The sequence below is a fragment of the Syzygium oleosum genome, unplaced genomic scaffold (assembly GCF_021117445.2).
Source record: "Syzygium oleosum isolate NSW1041296 unplaced genomic scaffold, Sole_v2.1 Sole_v2.01, whole genome shotgun sequence".
Lineage (NCBI taxonomy): Eukaryota > Viridiplantae > Streptophyta > Magnoliopsida > Myrtales > Myrtaceae > Syzygium > Syzygium oleosum.
The window spans coordinates 22,303,684-22,317,543 of NW_026607485.1; the positions used below are offsets into that span (position 1 = coordinate 22,303,684).

Sequence of the window (13,860 nt, forward strand, 5' to 3'; positions counted from 1 at the left end):
TGCTTTACAAGGAAAGAAACCTGTTGGTCAGAAGGAAAATCACACAGGTGAAAAGAACAGCGACAGTAAAACCCCCATGTGTCCAACTGCACATCAATCTCAATTCGAAAAGGACCGAAAACTGATGGAGGTGGTCAGCATTAATAGCTTGAAATGCTTGTTGGGTTGGTGCTGCAATAGACCAGATATATTCTAGATGGTAGATACATGAGCTGTGACTGCTATTAAACATGGTGAGAAAATTCAGATAATAACACGACTCAGGAAATGCAACAGTCAATTGAGGTCACCTAATTTATTGAACATACCCATGACAAGAGTAACAAAAAGCCAATCCATGGGGATATCACAGTTATGGTGTTGCAAAAGAGTACTAAGAATCAAGAAGCGAATCCAAATTCTTTTCCAGGGAAAAAGACTGAATTAAAATTGCCAAAAAAGACGAAGAGGAGAAGAATGAACTAATAACTACTGATGATTGGGATATCTTCCCCGGCGTAATTAATCCACGTGTACCCACCGCGCATGGATAACCAATTTCCCACTTTTCCATGATAGGTAAAAGTATTTAGGGAAAACGAAAAATGTAAACTATGTACTTCCTGGAAAAATCCTTTTGATGCTGCTATCCTCTGATTCTGCTGCTGTCACAGCGGGTTCTGTTTCTTTTTTGCGATAACAAGCAGCAATCAGATTTCCCTAGACAAGTGAATATAAAAGTTACTATTAGAGCTAAGGACACTGAAATCATGAATGAGGGATCTGGCTTGTTAGACGGCAATGCTGCTGATATGTCCAAACTAACTGACGCGAACCGCTCTCGAGACTGCCTCTGCCTGCATGTGAAATAATAATCAAGCGGAAATTTGACCAAACTAACATTCCAATAGTTGTTTTAGACGAAATATTAAAATACCCTTGATGAGGATTGGGGATTGTAGTGGAACTTGATAAGGAAAACGAGAAAATTCATGAAGATGTACCCGAAAAAGTCCTTTATTGAGTTCCAGAAGGATGAAGCATTGCTTCCCTCACTGGACGAGTCTGTACTACTGCCCCTAGTTTTCTGATTCTCAAACTTGCCCTCTGAACCTTTTGCAATGACAAATAGACATCAATGCATCAGAATAATCCTGGTAAACAACGACAAACTGCAAAGACATGGTTCACTAGGAGTTAAAACAAGCATAACAATTACCACTGCTGCCAACAGAAGTTGGATGGCATTTGGCCCTGAGTGAGGCTAATTTCTTCACAAGTTCCCGCTCCGCATCGCTGTAATCATAATTTACACATTAAGCTCCAGTAAAATGTGATTAAATTAAGAAATAAAGGAAAGTATGTGTGCAGTGGGTATACTTATGTCTAAAATAATATTTTGGTTAAAGCATCCGATAAGCAACTCTTACATCTTCAAAAATGCTATCGTGAATTGAGGAATGATTATCAATATTCACAGTTAATCAGATTTCTCTCTCCCTCATTCTTCAAATACAGAAAGTGCACTAGGTTTCCATGTAGTTAATTATCATATGCCTTTTTCCTTGCAATACAACAACTATTCTAATCTGAATTTTCCTTGCAATACAACAACTATTCTAATCTGAATTGTTCGAAGGTCTTCCTCACATCAGCATAATTATTCGACAGCGAAGAAAACCACTTGTAATGCATCATTCCTATCTCCTTCACAGTACGTACAACACAAACTAGCAAAAATTATAAAATCAAATCTAGCCACTTCAACTATCAATTCAAGAGACCAAACTGGTAGCTACTTCCGGATCTCATGCTAAGAAGAGGCTTTTGGTTGACCCTAAACTAGACCCCTCAGCTACTAGTATCAGACATCCGCATCGTGTTTGCAACTCTTGGCAAAGGCCCTGCTGAATTGCAAGGTACAATCAATCATATCTAGATGTTTTTTTGCTCTTAATCGTATCTAGATTGACCAGATGAACCACTACAATCACACACCCAAAGAGGGACCAATCTGGAACTTTTCCTGGTGGGGACAAATTTTTAATGATCAATTCAAAGTTTATAAATTTTAGTGATTCACAAAATTTACATAGTGATCTCTTACTCGTAGATATAGATTTGTGAGTATGATACTGAGTAAAATTTTGACTGCGTAGTAATTATATTATCATAACTGGAGAATGTCTATTTAGATTCTTCAATGTGGGGGCGAAATGAACAAAAAAGGAAAAATTGCTACTCCAAATTCTTTCATAAAAGTACTACGGGGGCATATGGAAAAAAGCTTGAAAAACATAATAGAATGATATCATATAAAAAAAGTTAGATTGCCCACATATATTAAGGTGAATTCATCCTTTGCATCCAACTCATTTTTGCAGAGGTAAAAGGACAAAAGTTTGCGGCCTTACTGCGCCTAATCATACAACCGGATCTGAAGGTAAGGATAAGTCAATTGAAAGACAAGACTGAAGACACAATTTGGTGTCTTGAATTTAGAACGTAAGCAGAAAAATAGTTTCAGGCACTTCTGTCTACAATCACTACTTTTTCCATAATGAAGGACCTCATAAAGAACTAATTCTTGAGCCCCATAGAAATCGAGATATAACAGAACTCACCTAAGATCTTTGGGGATCAGAACATTGACAATGAACTGATGATCACCTCTCAAAGTTGGTCTGTTGATGTCTGGAACACCCATTCCCGGTAACTTTACAGTTTCTCCAGGCTGAATTCCAGAAGGTATTTGAAGCTCCTTCAGACCAGCAACGGTATCAACCTGAAGTTAGATACCTACGTCAAACAACTGGCAAATGACTTCCATTTAGCAGTAAAATTGTTATAATTATGAAACCTTCCATATTAGAAAAATGAATACAGTACACAGATGAGCAAACTAATGCATTGTGGAGTAATGCCATTTTCAATTCATTTAATTGTCCATGGAGTAATTAGTTCCATATTTGGCAGTTCTTCCCCTGTTGCCTGATTCTAGAATCTAAAGATCTGCTTTCTTTCTTTTCCTCAAGTGAAGAACTTTTAAGAGTTGCCACATATAATTGCACATGCACATAGCAGACAACATAAAACTAGACTACTAGGCTTATTTGATAAAATGAAGTGTGTTGCAACTCTGGACAAGCAAATTCTCAAAACATATTAGTACCCACCTTTTGAAGGCAATGCATAGGTCTCAAATTACTCTTCTTCAAAAGCTAACCTGAACTAATCCATGGCATGTAGGTAAAACTGAACTTAGGGCAACAAGTTCCAGCCAAAGAAAGGAAATATTCATCAAACTAGTAATGATTAATTAGAGTAATAACAAGGCACCAATTAATTGATCAGAAATATCATGAAGATCCGTAGAAGTTGACAACAGCAGTACTTTTTGTACATGTACAATAGGCATAACCACGTACCTTTAATACTGTTCCGAGTATTGCAGCAGTAAAATCAACATTGATTTTTGAAAAGAGATTTATGCCATCTCTTTTGATTCCCTGCTTTTCATCTACATGGAGGTCTATGACAAGATCACCAGTTAAACCACTGGCAGATAGAAACAAGGAAGAGAAGAAATGAGTCAGTCCACACAGCTTACTGTAGAACCCATTCTCAAGATAAAACCTAAGTTTAAAATTATGTATTTATATTGACAAGGTAATTGCTATTATTTTAGGAGAATAGAGAGCGTGCATCCACACGAACATATATAGTGCTTGGTGTGCACAGATTCTTGACTTGGCAGTAATTATAATTGAACGAAGAACAAGCACATCCAGTGGGTGAAATGTGTAAGATATTTAATTCCCAAGAACAAGGAAATGGAGCTTCAAAATGCATTCATGACTATACAGGTAAGATGACATTTATTATTATTTTTTTTTGGTAAGACGCCACTAGTAAAATGCGTAATTTTTGTGCAAATTATATCTCCATGCTAGTTTCTCAATCTGACATCTGAGGCATTTGGCCTTGAAAATAATCTCCCCAAGCATAAAACTTCACTGAGGCGCTTACGGAATTACCTAACAAGGGAAAATCATTCCTCAAATGTGATAACATCCACAAAGTGAAGGCAAACTAAGCCACAACCATACAGGAAGTTCAAAATCATGACCACCTTCTCTTTTCCTCTGAACAAGACTGACTACAGTCCAAAGCCTCGAAGAGTTATGTTGTCTTGGACTGTGTGCTTGCTTGCGTTTTGTCAATTTCTTAGCAAAAATTTTCAAAACCTTCAAAAGATATTTTTTTCGTGCACTCAAGGACATGAGTTGTTAAGGTCTGATACAATTTATTTCTTTGTACATGCTAAGGCCTTGCCACCATAAAGGCAGGTAGATCTCAGTTATCTTTTTTGTCAAATAAACCAGGCAAATGTATTTGGGACGACTCTTCAAATAGCTTCCAACAACAGGTTTAATTAATTTGAGAAAACCCTTAAAACAATAACGCACCGTTTTTTATCGAAGTTTCCCTCCTTTGGCATTCGCATTCTGGATCCTTCATTAACTCCAGGTGGGATGACGATACTAATATTTCTCTTTGACATTATCTTGCCACTACCACCACACCTCCGGCAATTGTCAGTTACCATCTTACCATCACCACTACATTTGGAGCAAGTAGACACCTGGCAATCATCCAATAAACATGAAGAACATGCCAAAGAGATGTGAATCTAATGGTAAAATGATGGAAACTCTCACCCACGCCTATAATATAGTTGGAATCAAACGTAACTTGGTCAACTCTGTAGGATTACCATGTCTATCTTACGTCTAAGGATGTATTAATACTACCAAGGTATTCAAAAGCATAAGCAAAAGAAAACTGGCTGGCAGATAAAAATGCAATTAATGTTGGTCTTTGGAATCTACAGAAGTGAAGTGCGCTAACCAGATTTGGGCCCAGGTAACCTAAATAAAAGAGGACAAGAAAGTAATACCCATGAAACAAAAGTAGCGATAAGACGTTTCAACTACTATGTTCAAAGCCAAAGACCTCTCATTCGATACCACCTAAGTGGAATCATCACTTGAAGACCACTCAAGCAATAGTCCTCTCTATAGGAGAGTGTAACATCTCTCTAAGTATAACATCCTACAGGAGACAGAAAGATGTCTTTCAAGAGTCAATCTTCGCCATCAGAAGAATTCACATTGCTGGTTGCAGTTACAGCACAGTGACATCGACACCATCACGATGATGCATGTTCCATTATTAAACAACCATAATTAGAGTGGAAAACCGGTGTATCATCACAAGGAACTTAGAGAATGACTCTGGAAATTGAAAAATACAAAAAGCTCTTCGTGGTGACATTTACCTGAGACATCATACCAAAAGGAGTCCTCTGAGTTTTCATGATCCCACCTCTGCCTCCACAGGCATCACATTGCTTAATGCAGGTACTGGATTTAGCACCTGTTCCACCACATTGATCACACACTTCAGAAGACGAAACTTCAATTTCCCTCTGACCTCCAAAAATTGATTCTTCAAAGCTCAGGAACAGATCATACCTATAACGCAATAGACAAAAGAAATGAGAACTTTAAGTATTCATGAGGAAAACTTTAGTACAAGGTGATACTTTCTAGTTACCGTATATCAAGCGCATGTCTTCCTCCACTTCCTAAATTGAAGTTCAGGCCCCCTTGTTCACCCCTGTCTCCAAAAAGCTCCTCTGGTCCACCAAAAAATGCACCAAAGACTTCGAATGGATCCACCTAGAGAGAGAGAGAGAGAGAGAGAGAGAGAGAGAGAGAGAGAGAGAGAGAGAGAGAGAGAGAGAGAGTTCATCAGAGAAAAAAGGAGAAAGAAATATGCACATGGAAAAGGTTTTGTTAAATCAACCCCCATATCCAAGAGAGCCAAAAGTATGTAAAACAGATTGTTCCCTCAGGAAGATAGACAAGATTGTTTGTTGCTTAACTGGTTTGAAATTTCGAAGTCAGGGAAAATCTTACCCCCTGTGAACCACCACCTGAACCATCATATTCGCCTTGTAAACCCGCCTCTCCAAACTGATCATACATAGATCTTTTCTGTTCATCTGATAGGACCTGCACCAATGCACGCCGCACCGTCAGCTCAAGAAAGGAGGAAAATAAAGACGATACAATGACAGAGCAAATGCATCATGAACGATAAAAAAAAAATTCGGTAGTAACTGGTCCCGGAAGAGTATAAACTTTCACAACCATAAGTTCATCAAGTGGGCAAGTAATTCCAGAAACGAATATCCAAATTCTACAAAAATAAACAACTAAAAACACTGGCAACCGAAGCAAGATCCTGAGAACTGGAGAAGCTACCTCGTACGCAGCGCTTATCTCCTTAAACTTGTCTTCCGCCCCAGGTCCCTTGTTCATGTCCGGATGGTACTGCTCAAAGACCACAACAGACCGAAAACGAAACGATCAATGAAATTTCGCAAGCCAATCCGGTAGGCATCCTATATTCCCATCACAAACACCAATCTACTTAAATGACAACCAAATTTCAAATCAGAATCATCCCATTTCATCTCTAACAAAGCCATCCCACATCACTCTAGAGCAGCATCATCCACCTCTGGTCCTTCCATTTCGCAAGCGCGGGAGCACGGGCGTAGCATAAAGCATAAAACGACGTGAATTTCGACGCGGATTATACCTCACCTTACGGGCGAGCTTGCGGTACGAGCTCTTGATCTCGTGCAAGGTGGCGTTGCGGCCGACGCCCAGCGTCGAGTAGTAGTCCTTCCTCGCGGCGCGGATGGCGGCGCCGCGGCTCCGCCGCCCCTTGCGAGCGGGAGGAGGACGAAAGCTGTGGCCGAGCTGGGTTCCGGAGAACTTCGCGCCCGAGAGCTCGGAGCCGGACGAAGCCCGGAAGGAAGAGCAGGCCGCGATCGGGAATGGAGGGAGATTGTAGGCGACGGGCATTTTTCAGCGTGGATGGAAATGAGGCATGCAAGGTGTTCGACGAAATGACGTGAACGGAGACGGGGGGGGGTCGACGGTGGAGGGGTTTTTGCCCCGGGGTTTTGGGATTTGTCTTAACGCGAGAAGAGAGCTCTGCAGCTACGAAACCCCGCTCGGCAGGTTCGGGCCCAAATCACGGAAATTTTTGCAAGGGAAAAGTATAATAAATATTTTAATTGGACCGATTTAGCGTTAAATATTTTCACATTTATACCACTTCGGTCCATTTGATCAATTTAAACAAAAAATTACTAACATCGGTGGTCCTACGTGATATGGCCAGCACTGACGTAGATATATTTAATATATTTTTTAAATTTTTTTCCTTTTTTTTTTCTTTCCCTTTTTTCTGCCGGTGGTCGACACATCAGCGTCGGCTGGCCATTGCCGGCCACTGGCGGAAAGAGAAGGGAAGAAAAAAAATAAAAAAATAATTAGAAATGTCCACATCAGCTTTAGCCATGCCATGTGGGACGATTGCGTTCGCCTTAGCAATTTTCTGCCTAAATTGACCGGATAGACTGAATTGATATCAATGTAAAAAAATTTAGGACTAAATTGGTTCAATTGAAAGATTTGGGACTGAGATTGATACCGATATAATAGGTTTAGGACCTTTTCTTTTGTACTTTTCCCTTTGACCCAATATGTCTTTAATCGTGATCGCGAGGCCTATGTAGCAATTTACGATGTAACCCACAAAATCCATGATTGTCATTCGCTGGATCCGTCGTGGACCGTGTCCGAGGCATGAGTTCTCTCGACGCCGGAGACTTCCCTAACTCGTCGCCCCACTCGTCGCCAACATTTTAGAGTCCTCTTATTCTCCCATTTTTGCAAACTATATAGTCGTATTCGCAAATGCAATTCGATTTAATGATCTTAAGAGCTCGTACGCCTTACATTCTTTTCTAGCTACTCCTACTTGTAACAAGTTCCCAAATCCGACAATAGACTTGTCGGATTTTCCGAGTTACGCCATCAAAGGGTTTATCAAGAAACGGTTCGCACTCTTTTCAGTAGTCTCTTACCTTCCTCACTTGACTTTCTCCTTGACTTGAGAGGGAGAGGATCTTCTCAGTTAGCCATGAAAACAGAAACTAGAACAGGAGAAGTTCAGGAACAAGAAAGTTTGGAAAGGATGAAACAAGCTAAACATCGAATTTGAGTTGCCGAGCGTGGTTGGTGGGAGTTTTAAGAAGAGAGATTCCGGTCGACCAGAAGCTAGCAATAGTGAAACAACAACAGCAGAAAGAGAATTCCATTGATAATAGATCATGATAAATTATGAAAACAACAGACGCAAAGTCACAGATCGCCTCACAAAATTGAGTCGGCACACCTCCGCTCCAAAACTCGTTGCCTTCCATCAGGTTAATCCCGGCCAAGAGAGGTGCTACTTGTTAGTGCCTAGCAGCACTTCGGGAGGTCACTGACGCTTCCTCCACTTCAATAGCCGACATGAGTCACCTATGTTGTTAGCTTCCATGGAACTTTAACTCTGGCCTTCCAGAAGACATAACAATAAATATCATGGAGGAAATTCCTCTTTATCAGATAAGCCGCTCATGAGATTGATTGAGCTATGGGCGCCATGTTTTCAAGATCCAGCAGTTGGAAAAAATTATAATCAACAGGCTTGAGCCACCAAAACCCTCTGAACATGGGAAAGCAAGTTGCCTCATTTAGCCTCGACTAACATAGATGCTTCCTCGAAAGAATTTGAATAGAATGGTGAAAGTGCGACAACTTTTCCAATGATGATCAATGTGGGTGAGACCAACTTCTCAGCAGATATTTTGTCAGCAAGATCCTTCAGTTCAGCAAAAACCTGATGATTAATGGAGGACAGTCAGGCATTTGCTCCAACAGTATGCAATTGCAAGAAATACTTTAAACCCACATGATTACATGCAAATTTGAGTACCACACATGATAGCTTGCCAAAGATCTGGAGGTAAAAAGAAGATCATGGAAGACTAATGACTTCAAAACACAGGTTATTATTGGTAGCCTTGCCCTAAAGGCTCGAGAAGTTATTGAACAGTGAATATACAGATTCTTTCTTCAATGTACAGCAACTACAGTTATGATAACTCACCCAGCGCAGGGAAGACAACTCATTGAGGAAAAAAGCCTACTATCTGGTTACACATAAAACATGATGCCATACCTCTTAAAACATATGCAGCATCATTAATTTGGTTAAAACATCCGATTGAAGATTTGATGGTCAACTTGAGATGCATTTGTCCACTAAGTTTTCTTACTTGGATTGATCAAACCAAGATGGAGCTTTCATGCCATTTTATCAATTTAGCCGGATGAAAAGCTTTTAATTCCATGTGGCATCCAATTGCTTCAGACTGAATCACGCAGCATGTTTCCATAAAGAATTACTACCACGTTTGCTATCACTAATTCACAGATACTACTCTCATTTGCCCTCGACATATATACTCATAAACATATATGAATGAGATATTAGCTTACCACACGTTGTTGGGGGGTGGTTCCACGCTCAACTGCAGCAGCTGGTGTACTTGGCGGCAAACCATGATCCATTAACTTCTGTGCAAGAGAAGGGAGAGTGGAGAGACCCATATAAACCACCAAAGTAGAATCAGGATCCGCTGCATTTTCTGCTACAAACAGAGGATCCGTTCCACCTTTCCTCGAATGTCCCGTGAGGAATCTAACACTGTTTGACACACCTCTATGAGTCAATGGGACTCCCAGCTCCGCCGCTATTCCTGAAGCAGCAGTTATGCCTGGAACATCGAGAGACAAGGAGTTCAATATCTTCCACAAGGCTAACACTTCCTTTGCCTTTTCGGAGCCAAAGTATTTATATGCAAAAGAACATCATGAACAGGCCAACGACCAAGTGGGAATCAACAACCGGGTTAAAAAATTCCACGAGTTAGGTGCATTCTCATTGAAGGCTCATCTTCACCTGGTATGACTTGCACTCGAATGCTTTGCTGTTGCAGGAAGTCCATCTCCTCCCCACCTCTCCCAAATACCTACGCAAACCATGTTCAACAGTCGCGCCGATCAAATACAAATCGGAACAAATGAACATTCCAAGTAAACATCAAAAGAACTGCAGATTAATTCGATCTTCAATTCAGCGAAATACACTCACCAGAGGGTCACCTCCCTTGAGTCTAACAACAGTAGCCCCGGCCTCCGCGAAATTGAGAAGCAACTCGTGTATCTCCTCCTGCCCACACAAGTACCGAAAAAGAATCACACCACCTTTCACAGCCCAACAATACATTCACCAAAAATCAAACACGTGGAGGACAAAAAAAAGTAAGCTCGTCAACTTCCGTAATAACCGACTCCCAGACAACACTAATCAAAGCAAAAACACCGGCCCAATTCTTCCTCAAAATCTGACAGAACACAGAAACCGAAGCAGGCGCGACGGGAAGTAGATTCATGTACCTGAGTGCGGCTGTGGTACCCGGCAGTCTTCCCCACGTAGAGCAGCCTCGCGCCGGGGCCGACCAACTCCAGCACGTCGTTCGACACCAGCCGGTCGTAGAGCAACAAATCGGCGCCCCTGATGACCCGGACCGCCTTCAGGGTCAGCAGCTCGGGATCGCCCGGCCCCGTCCCCACCAAGTAGACGTTCCCGGGCCCACATTTCTCGCCGCCGCCGCCGCATGCGCGCTCCCTCCTGTCCTTGAGCACCCGGAGCAGGTTCCTCAGCTCCGGCAGCTGGAGGGCGATGTCGTCCCGCCTGAGGGAGTCGGGATCGGACGCTGCGGCGGAGCCGCCGGAGGAGGGGAGTGGAGGCTGGCAGGGGGAGTCGGCGTAGAGCCACCGGTCGCGGCGGTACCTCTCCGGCGAGTGCTTCTCGGTGAACGGCGAGGAAGGAGCTGGAGGAGGAGGAGGAGGAGGGGTGTAGTGGAGGGAGCAGATGCGGGGCGGTCGAGCGCGGGAGGAGGAGGAGGAGGAGGAGGAGGAGGAGGAGCTCCGACGGAGGCGAGGTGAAGCGGCCGCGGAGGAGGAAGCGAGCCTGCTGACGAGAGCCATTGCAGTCGCCGAGAGAGAGAGAGAGAGAGAGCGCGAGGGGTTCGATGAATGGAGACGGGAATGTATATAAAGTTCGGAGCTTTTTTGTAGCTCCCGGAACCACAACCGTTGGGAGGGGGGTAGGAAAGAGAGAGCAGAAGAAGCTCTGCTCTTTTGGGGAAGACGAGAAGGCGAAATCAGCTTTTGGGGTTCCCTGAAAATCTATATATAATAACAATCATAGATTGGACATTTGTCTCTTGGAGGCTCTCGCGGGTCTTCTCTTTTTCTAGATTTCTTCGATTTACCGAGAAATTGTTTCTCAATAAATATAATAAGATTCATATGTATATATAAAGATGGTATAGAGCGAGTCATGTGGGAAGGCTTCGGCTCGTATTTTAAATAAGGTTATATATTCGCTACGGATTAATAGCCAGTTGAATCATTTCATTTGTCTTAAGGACTCTTAATACAAGTAGTATCGGCGGTGATCTCGTTAATGTCATTTCGGGGACTTACGATGTCTTGTTTATGTTATTACGTTATGTGATATTTGAAAGGCGAGCGAAGAATTACTACATAACTTTTAATTTTTGCACACCGAATGCACCGCGAATAAATGGGAGACGAACCAACTGTAATCGAAAGGTTGAAAATCATGTTCGCTAGTTACGACGATATCGGAAGAGAAGAGACATCGAAGACAAAAAAAACACTGGAGAGATCGAGTAGAAAGGCTTGTGTTTTTTCGAGGTTTCATTTTTTTTCATTTCCAAGTTTTACCTGATTTTGACGGAGGGCGTGATTCGCTGGAGTCGTGCTCATGGTAAGCCGTGATTTGACGGACCTACGTGTCTGCTGATGAAGGGGTCGGATCCTGTCAGATCACACGTGTCGCGAAACTATTGGTAACTCCACCGAATCGAGCCGAAGCGCGAGTGTAGGGGAAGAAACGTCGACGGCTGAACAACGGCGGCTATGGGGAAGTTGACTATGGTTTGACCGCGGACAACCAACAGGGGAGGCTTATATGGTACTTTGTCAATTGTCATCGCATTATCATCATAAATTTTTTTTTGTGGAAATTATCATAAATACTTCTTAGGCAATTATAATTTATTTATTTGCGATTCAATGTTGATCAATTCCGAAAGGTCGATTTCCGAAGAAGTTATAAAAAAAAGTAGTATTTTTGAGTTGGACAATACCGATTTTGATCGTGTGTCCTATTCTTTTTTCCTTCTACGAAATTGGAGAAGAGATTCGATTTTGCAAGCAAAGAAGCATTTCCCCTTTTCCCCATTTTCCCACAAATCAAGGTGCAGAATGTGACCGGCGCGTTGATCAAGCCAAATGGTATGACGAGGAACTCGTATGACCCGTATCGTGTCACGCATGCGGTCTTCAGCTCATCCCCTTCGGCGATCCGTACTTGGTAGTAACCCGATCGAAGATCAAACTTGGTGAACTAACAAGCTTCCCCAAACTGATCGAATAAGTCTACAATGAGGGAATCGGATACTTGTTCTTTGTGGTGAGCTTGTTTAATGCCCAGTAATCAATGCACATACCTGTCGTGCTTCTTCTAAAATAGTACCGAGACGCCAAACGGAGCTTTGGGCGGTCGAATGTACCCCGCATCGAGTAGCTCCTTGAGTTGCTTCCGTAATTCCTCCAACTCGGGCGGGGCCATGTGATAGGGCGCCATGGTCGGTGGTCGAGCATGGGGCACCAGCTCGATTTTATGATCCACCTCTCTTCGAGGCGGCAGCTTGGGCGGCATCACATCTTGAAACGTGTCGAGGATGTGGGCCATCTCGGTTGGGACTTCACTCTCATTGCCCTTGCCCTCGTCATCCTCGACCTTCAAGATTGTTAAGAAGGTCACCTCGCCCTTGTTCACTCCCTTCTTGAGCTGCATAGCCGAGAGTATCTTCCGATCGTGTCCCGACTCGCGATGGATCGGGACCACGCATTGGCATCGCACGTCCAGAATACATATACAATTCGCAAAGGGCATTACGCCCACATTTATATGATCAAGGAATCTCAAACCCAGCACAAGATCATAATCATCAAGGGAGATTACCTTGATGTCTTCCTTGTTGATCCATGGACCAAGCTGGAGCTCTATGTCCCTAGCCACACCGCTAGTCGGGATCTCTTTGGAGTTCACTGTTTTGAGCCACTCGGCTCCTCCTTTCTCGACCCGAAAATTTAGCTTTTTCGCAACCTCTTGGGATATGAAGAGGTCAGACGCACTGGTATTCACGAGCGCACTCATCGTGGTACTCCTGATCTTCACGTCCATGAACATCATTCCTTTGGACTCTTTGGTCTTCTTGGCCTTAATGGAACTAAGGATTCGCAGTGAACCCAACCGCGCCTCCTCTCGCGGCTTATCTTCTTTGTATAGGGCCACCAACTTGCCTTTCTTAGGACACTCCCGAGTCATGTGTGACCCATCACAAAAGAAGCACTTAAAGGTGTATACCTTTTGTTGTCCCCAATTGCTCGACTCCGATTGGGCCCTAGGTGGTGCCGGTGTTGGCTTGCCTCCATTCGGACGTTTGTATTTGTTCCGATCTCCCCCACCATTGGCCCTATCCCTTAGACAAAAGTCGGGCTTGGCTGTGAATAAAGCTTTAGGTTCCTCTAAGGACTCTGCCACGGAAGTGGCCGTCGTGAGATCTTTCACGTTGCACCGTTTGAGCTCTTGTTTGGCCCATGGCTTGAGGCCACTCAATAACTGGTGGTATGCCTTCGTGTCATTCATTGACGGGATCTGTAGTAACAACTCCGAGAACTGCTTCACATACTCGATGACGGTGCTATTTTGTTCAAGGCGCTTGAGCTAGTCACAAGCTTCCTC

General features: G+C 43.0%; 2 protein-coding genes across 4 annotated transcripts; both read right to left on the reverse strand.

Moving 5' to 3' along the window:
- Positions 1-268: 268 nt before the first annotated feature.
- Positions 269-7,019, reverse strand: LOC115690655 (uncharacterized). 3 transcript variants are annotated; one of them, XM_056309606.1, is made up of 11 exons: positions 6,657-7,019; positions 6,312-6,380; positions 5,964-6,059; positions 5,599-5,723; positions 5,321-5,516; positions 4,449-4,624; positions 3,408-3,537; positions 2,604-2,764; positions 1,199-1,275; positions 984-1,086; positions 269-836 (listed from the first exon to the last, which is right to left on the reverse strand). In XM_056309606.1, the coding sequence occupies exons 1-11, from the start codon at positions 6,918-6,920 to the stop codon at positions 626-628; spliced, it is 1,608 nt and encodes a 535-aa protein (XP_056165581.1). In that variant the 5' UTR covers positions 6,921-7,019; the 3' UTR covers positions 269-625. The 3 variants fall into 3 exon arrangements, with proteins under 3 accessions (XP_056165581.1, XP_030472944.1, XP_030472945.1); XM_030617084.2 differs by having other exon boundaries at positions 984-1,092; positions 6,657-7,017; XM_030617085.2 differs by having other exon boundaries at positions 984-1,092; positions 6,652-6,796.
- Positions 7,020-8,223: 1,204 nt separating this feature from the next.
- LOC115690656 (S-adenosyl-L-methionine-dependent uroporphyrinogen III methyltransferase, chloroplastic) lies at positions 8,224-11,080 on the reverse strand. Its single transcript, XM_030617086.2, has 5 exons — positions 10,413-11,080; positions 10,108-10,185; positions 9,916-9,985; positions 9,453-9,730; positions 8,224-8,790 (listed from the first exon to the last, which is right to left on the reverse strand). Exons 1-5 carry the CDS (start codon positions 11,004-11,006, stop codon positions 8,641-8,643), a joined length of 1,170 nt encoding a protein of 389 aa, XP_030472946.1. The 5' UTR covers positions 11,007-11,080; the 3' UTR covers positions 8,224-8,640.
- Between the last annotated feature and the right edge of the window lie 2,780 nt (positions 11,081-13,860).

Excerpts from the sequence above, each read along its gene's own strand:
- LOC115690655 (XM_030617084.2), bottom strand. The coding sequence starts at position 6,920 with ATGCCCGTCGCCTACAATCTCCCTCCATTCCCGATCGCGGCCTGCTCT. Across the intron at positions 4,625-5,320 it reads CTTTTGGTATGATGTCTCAG|GTGTCTACTTGCTCCAAATG; the intron begins GTAAATGTCACC and ends GATGATTGCCAG. Across the intron at positions 1,093-1,198 it reads AACTTCTGTTGGCAGCAGTG|GTTCAGAGGGCAAGTTTGAG; the intron begins GTAATTGTTATG and ends TCATTGCAAAAG.
- LOC115690656 (XM_030617086.2), bottom strand. The coding sequence starts at position 11,006 with ATGGCTCTCGTCAGCAGGCTCGCTTCCTCCTCCGCGGCCGCTTCACCT. Across the intron at positions 9,731-9,915 it reads TCGAGTGCAAGTCATACCAG|GCATAACTGCTGCTTCAGGA; the intron begins GTGAAGATGAGC and ends TCGATGTTCCAG. Across the intron at positions 8,791-9,452 it reads CCACCCCCCAACAACGTGTG|GTTTTTGCTGAACTGAAGGA; the intron begins GTAAGCTAATAT and ends ATTAATCATCAG.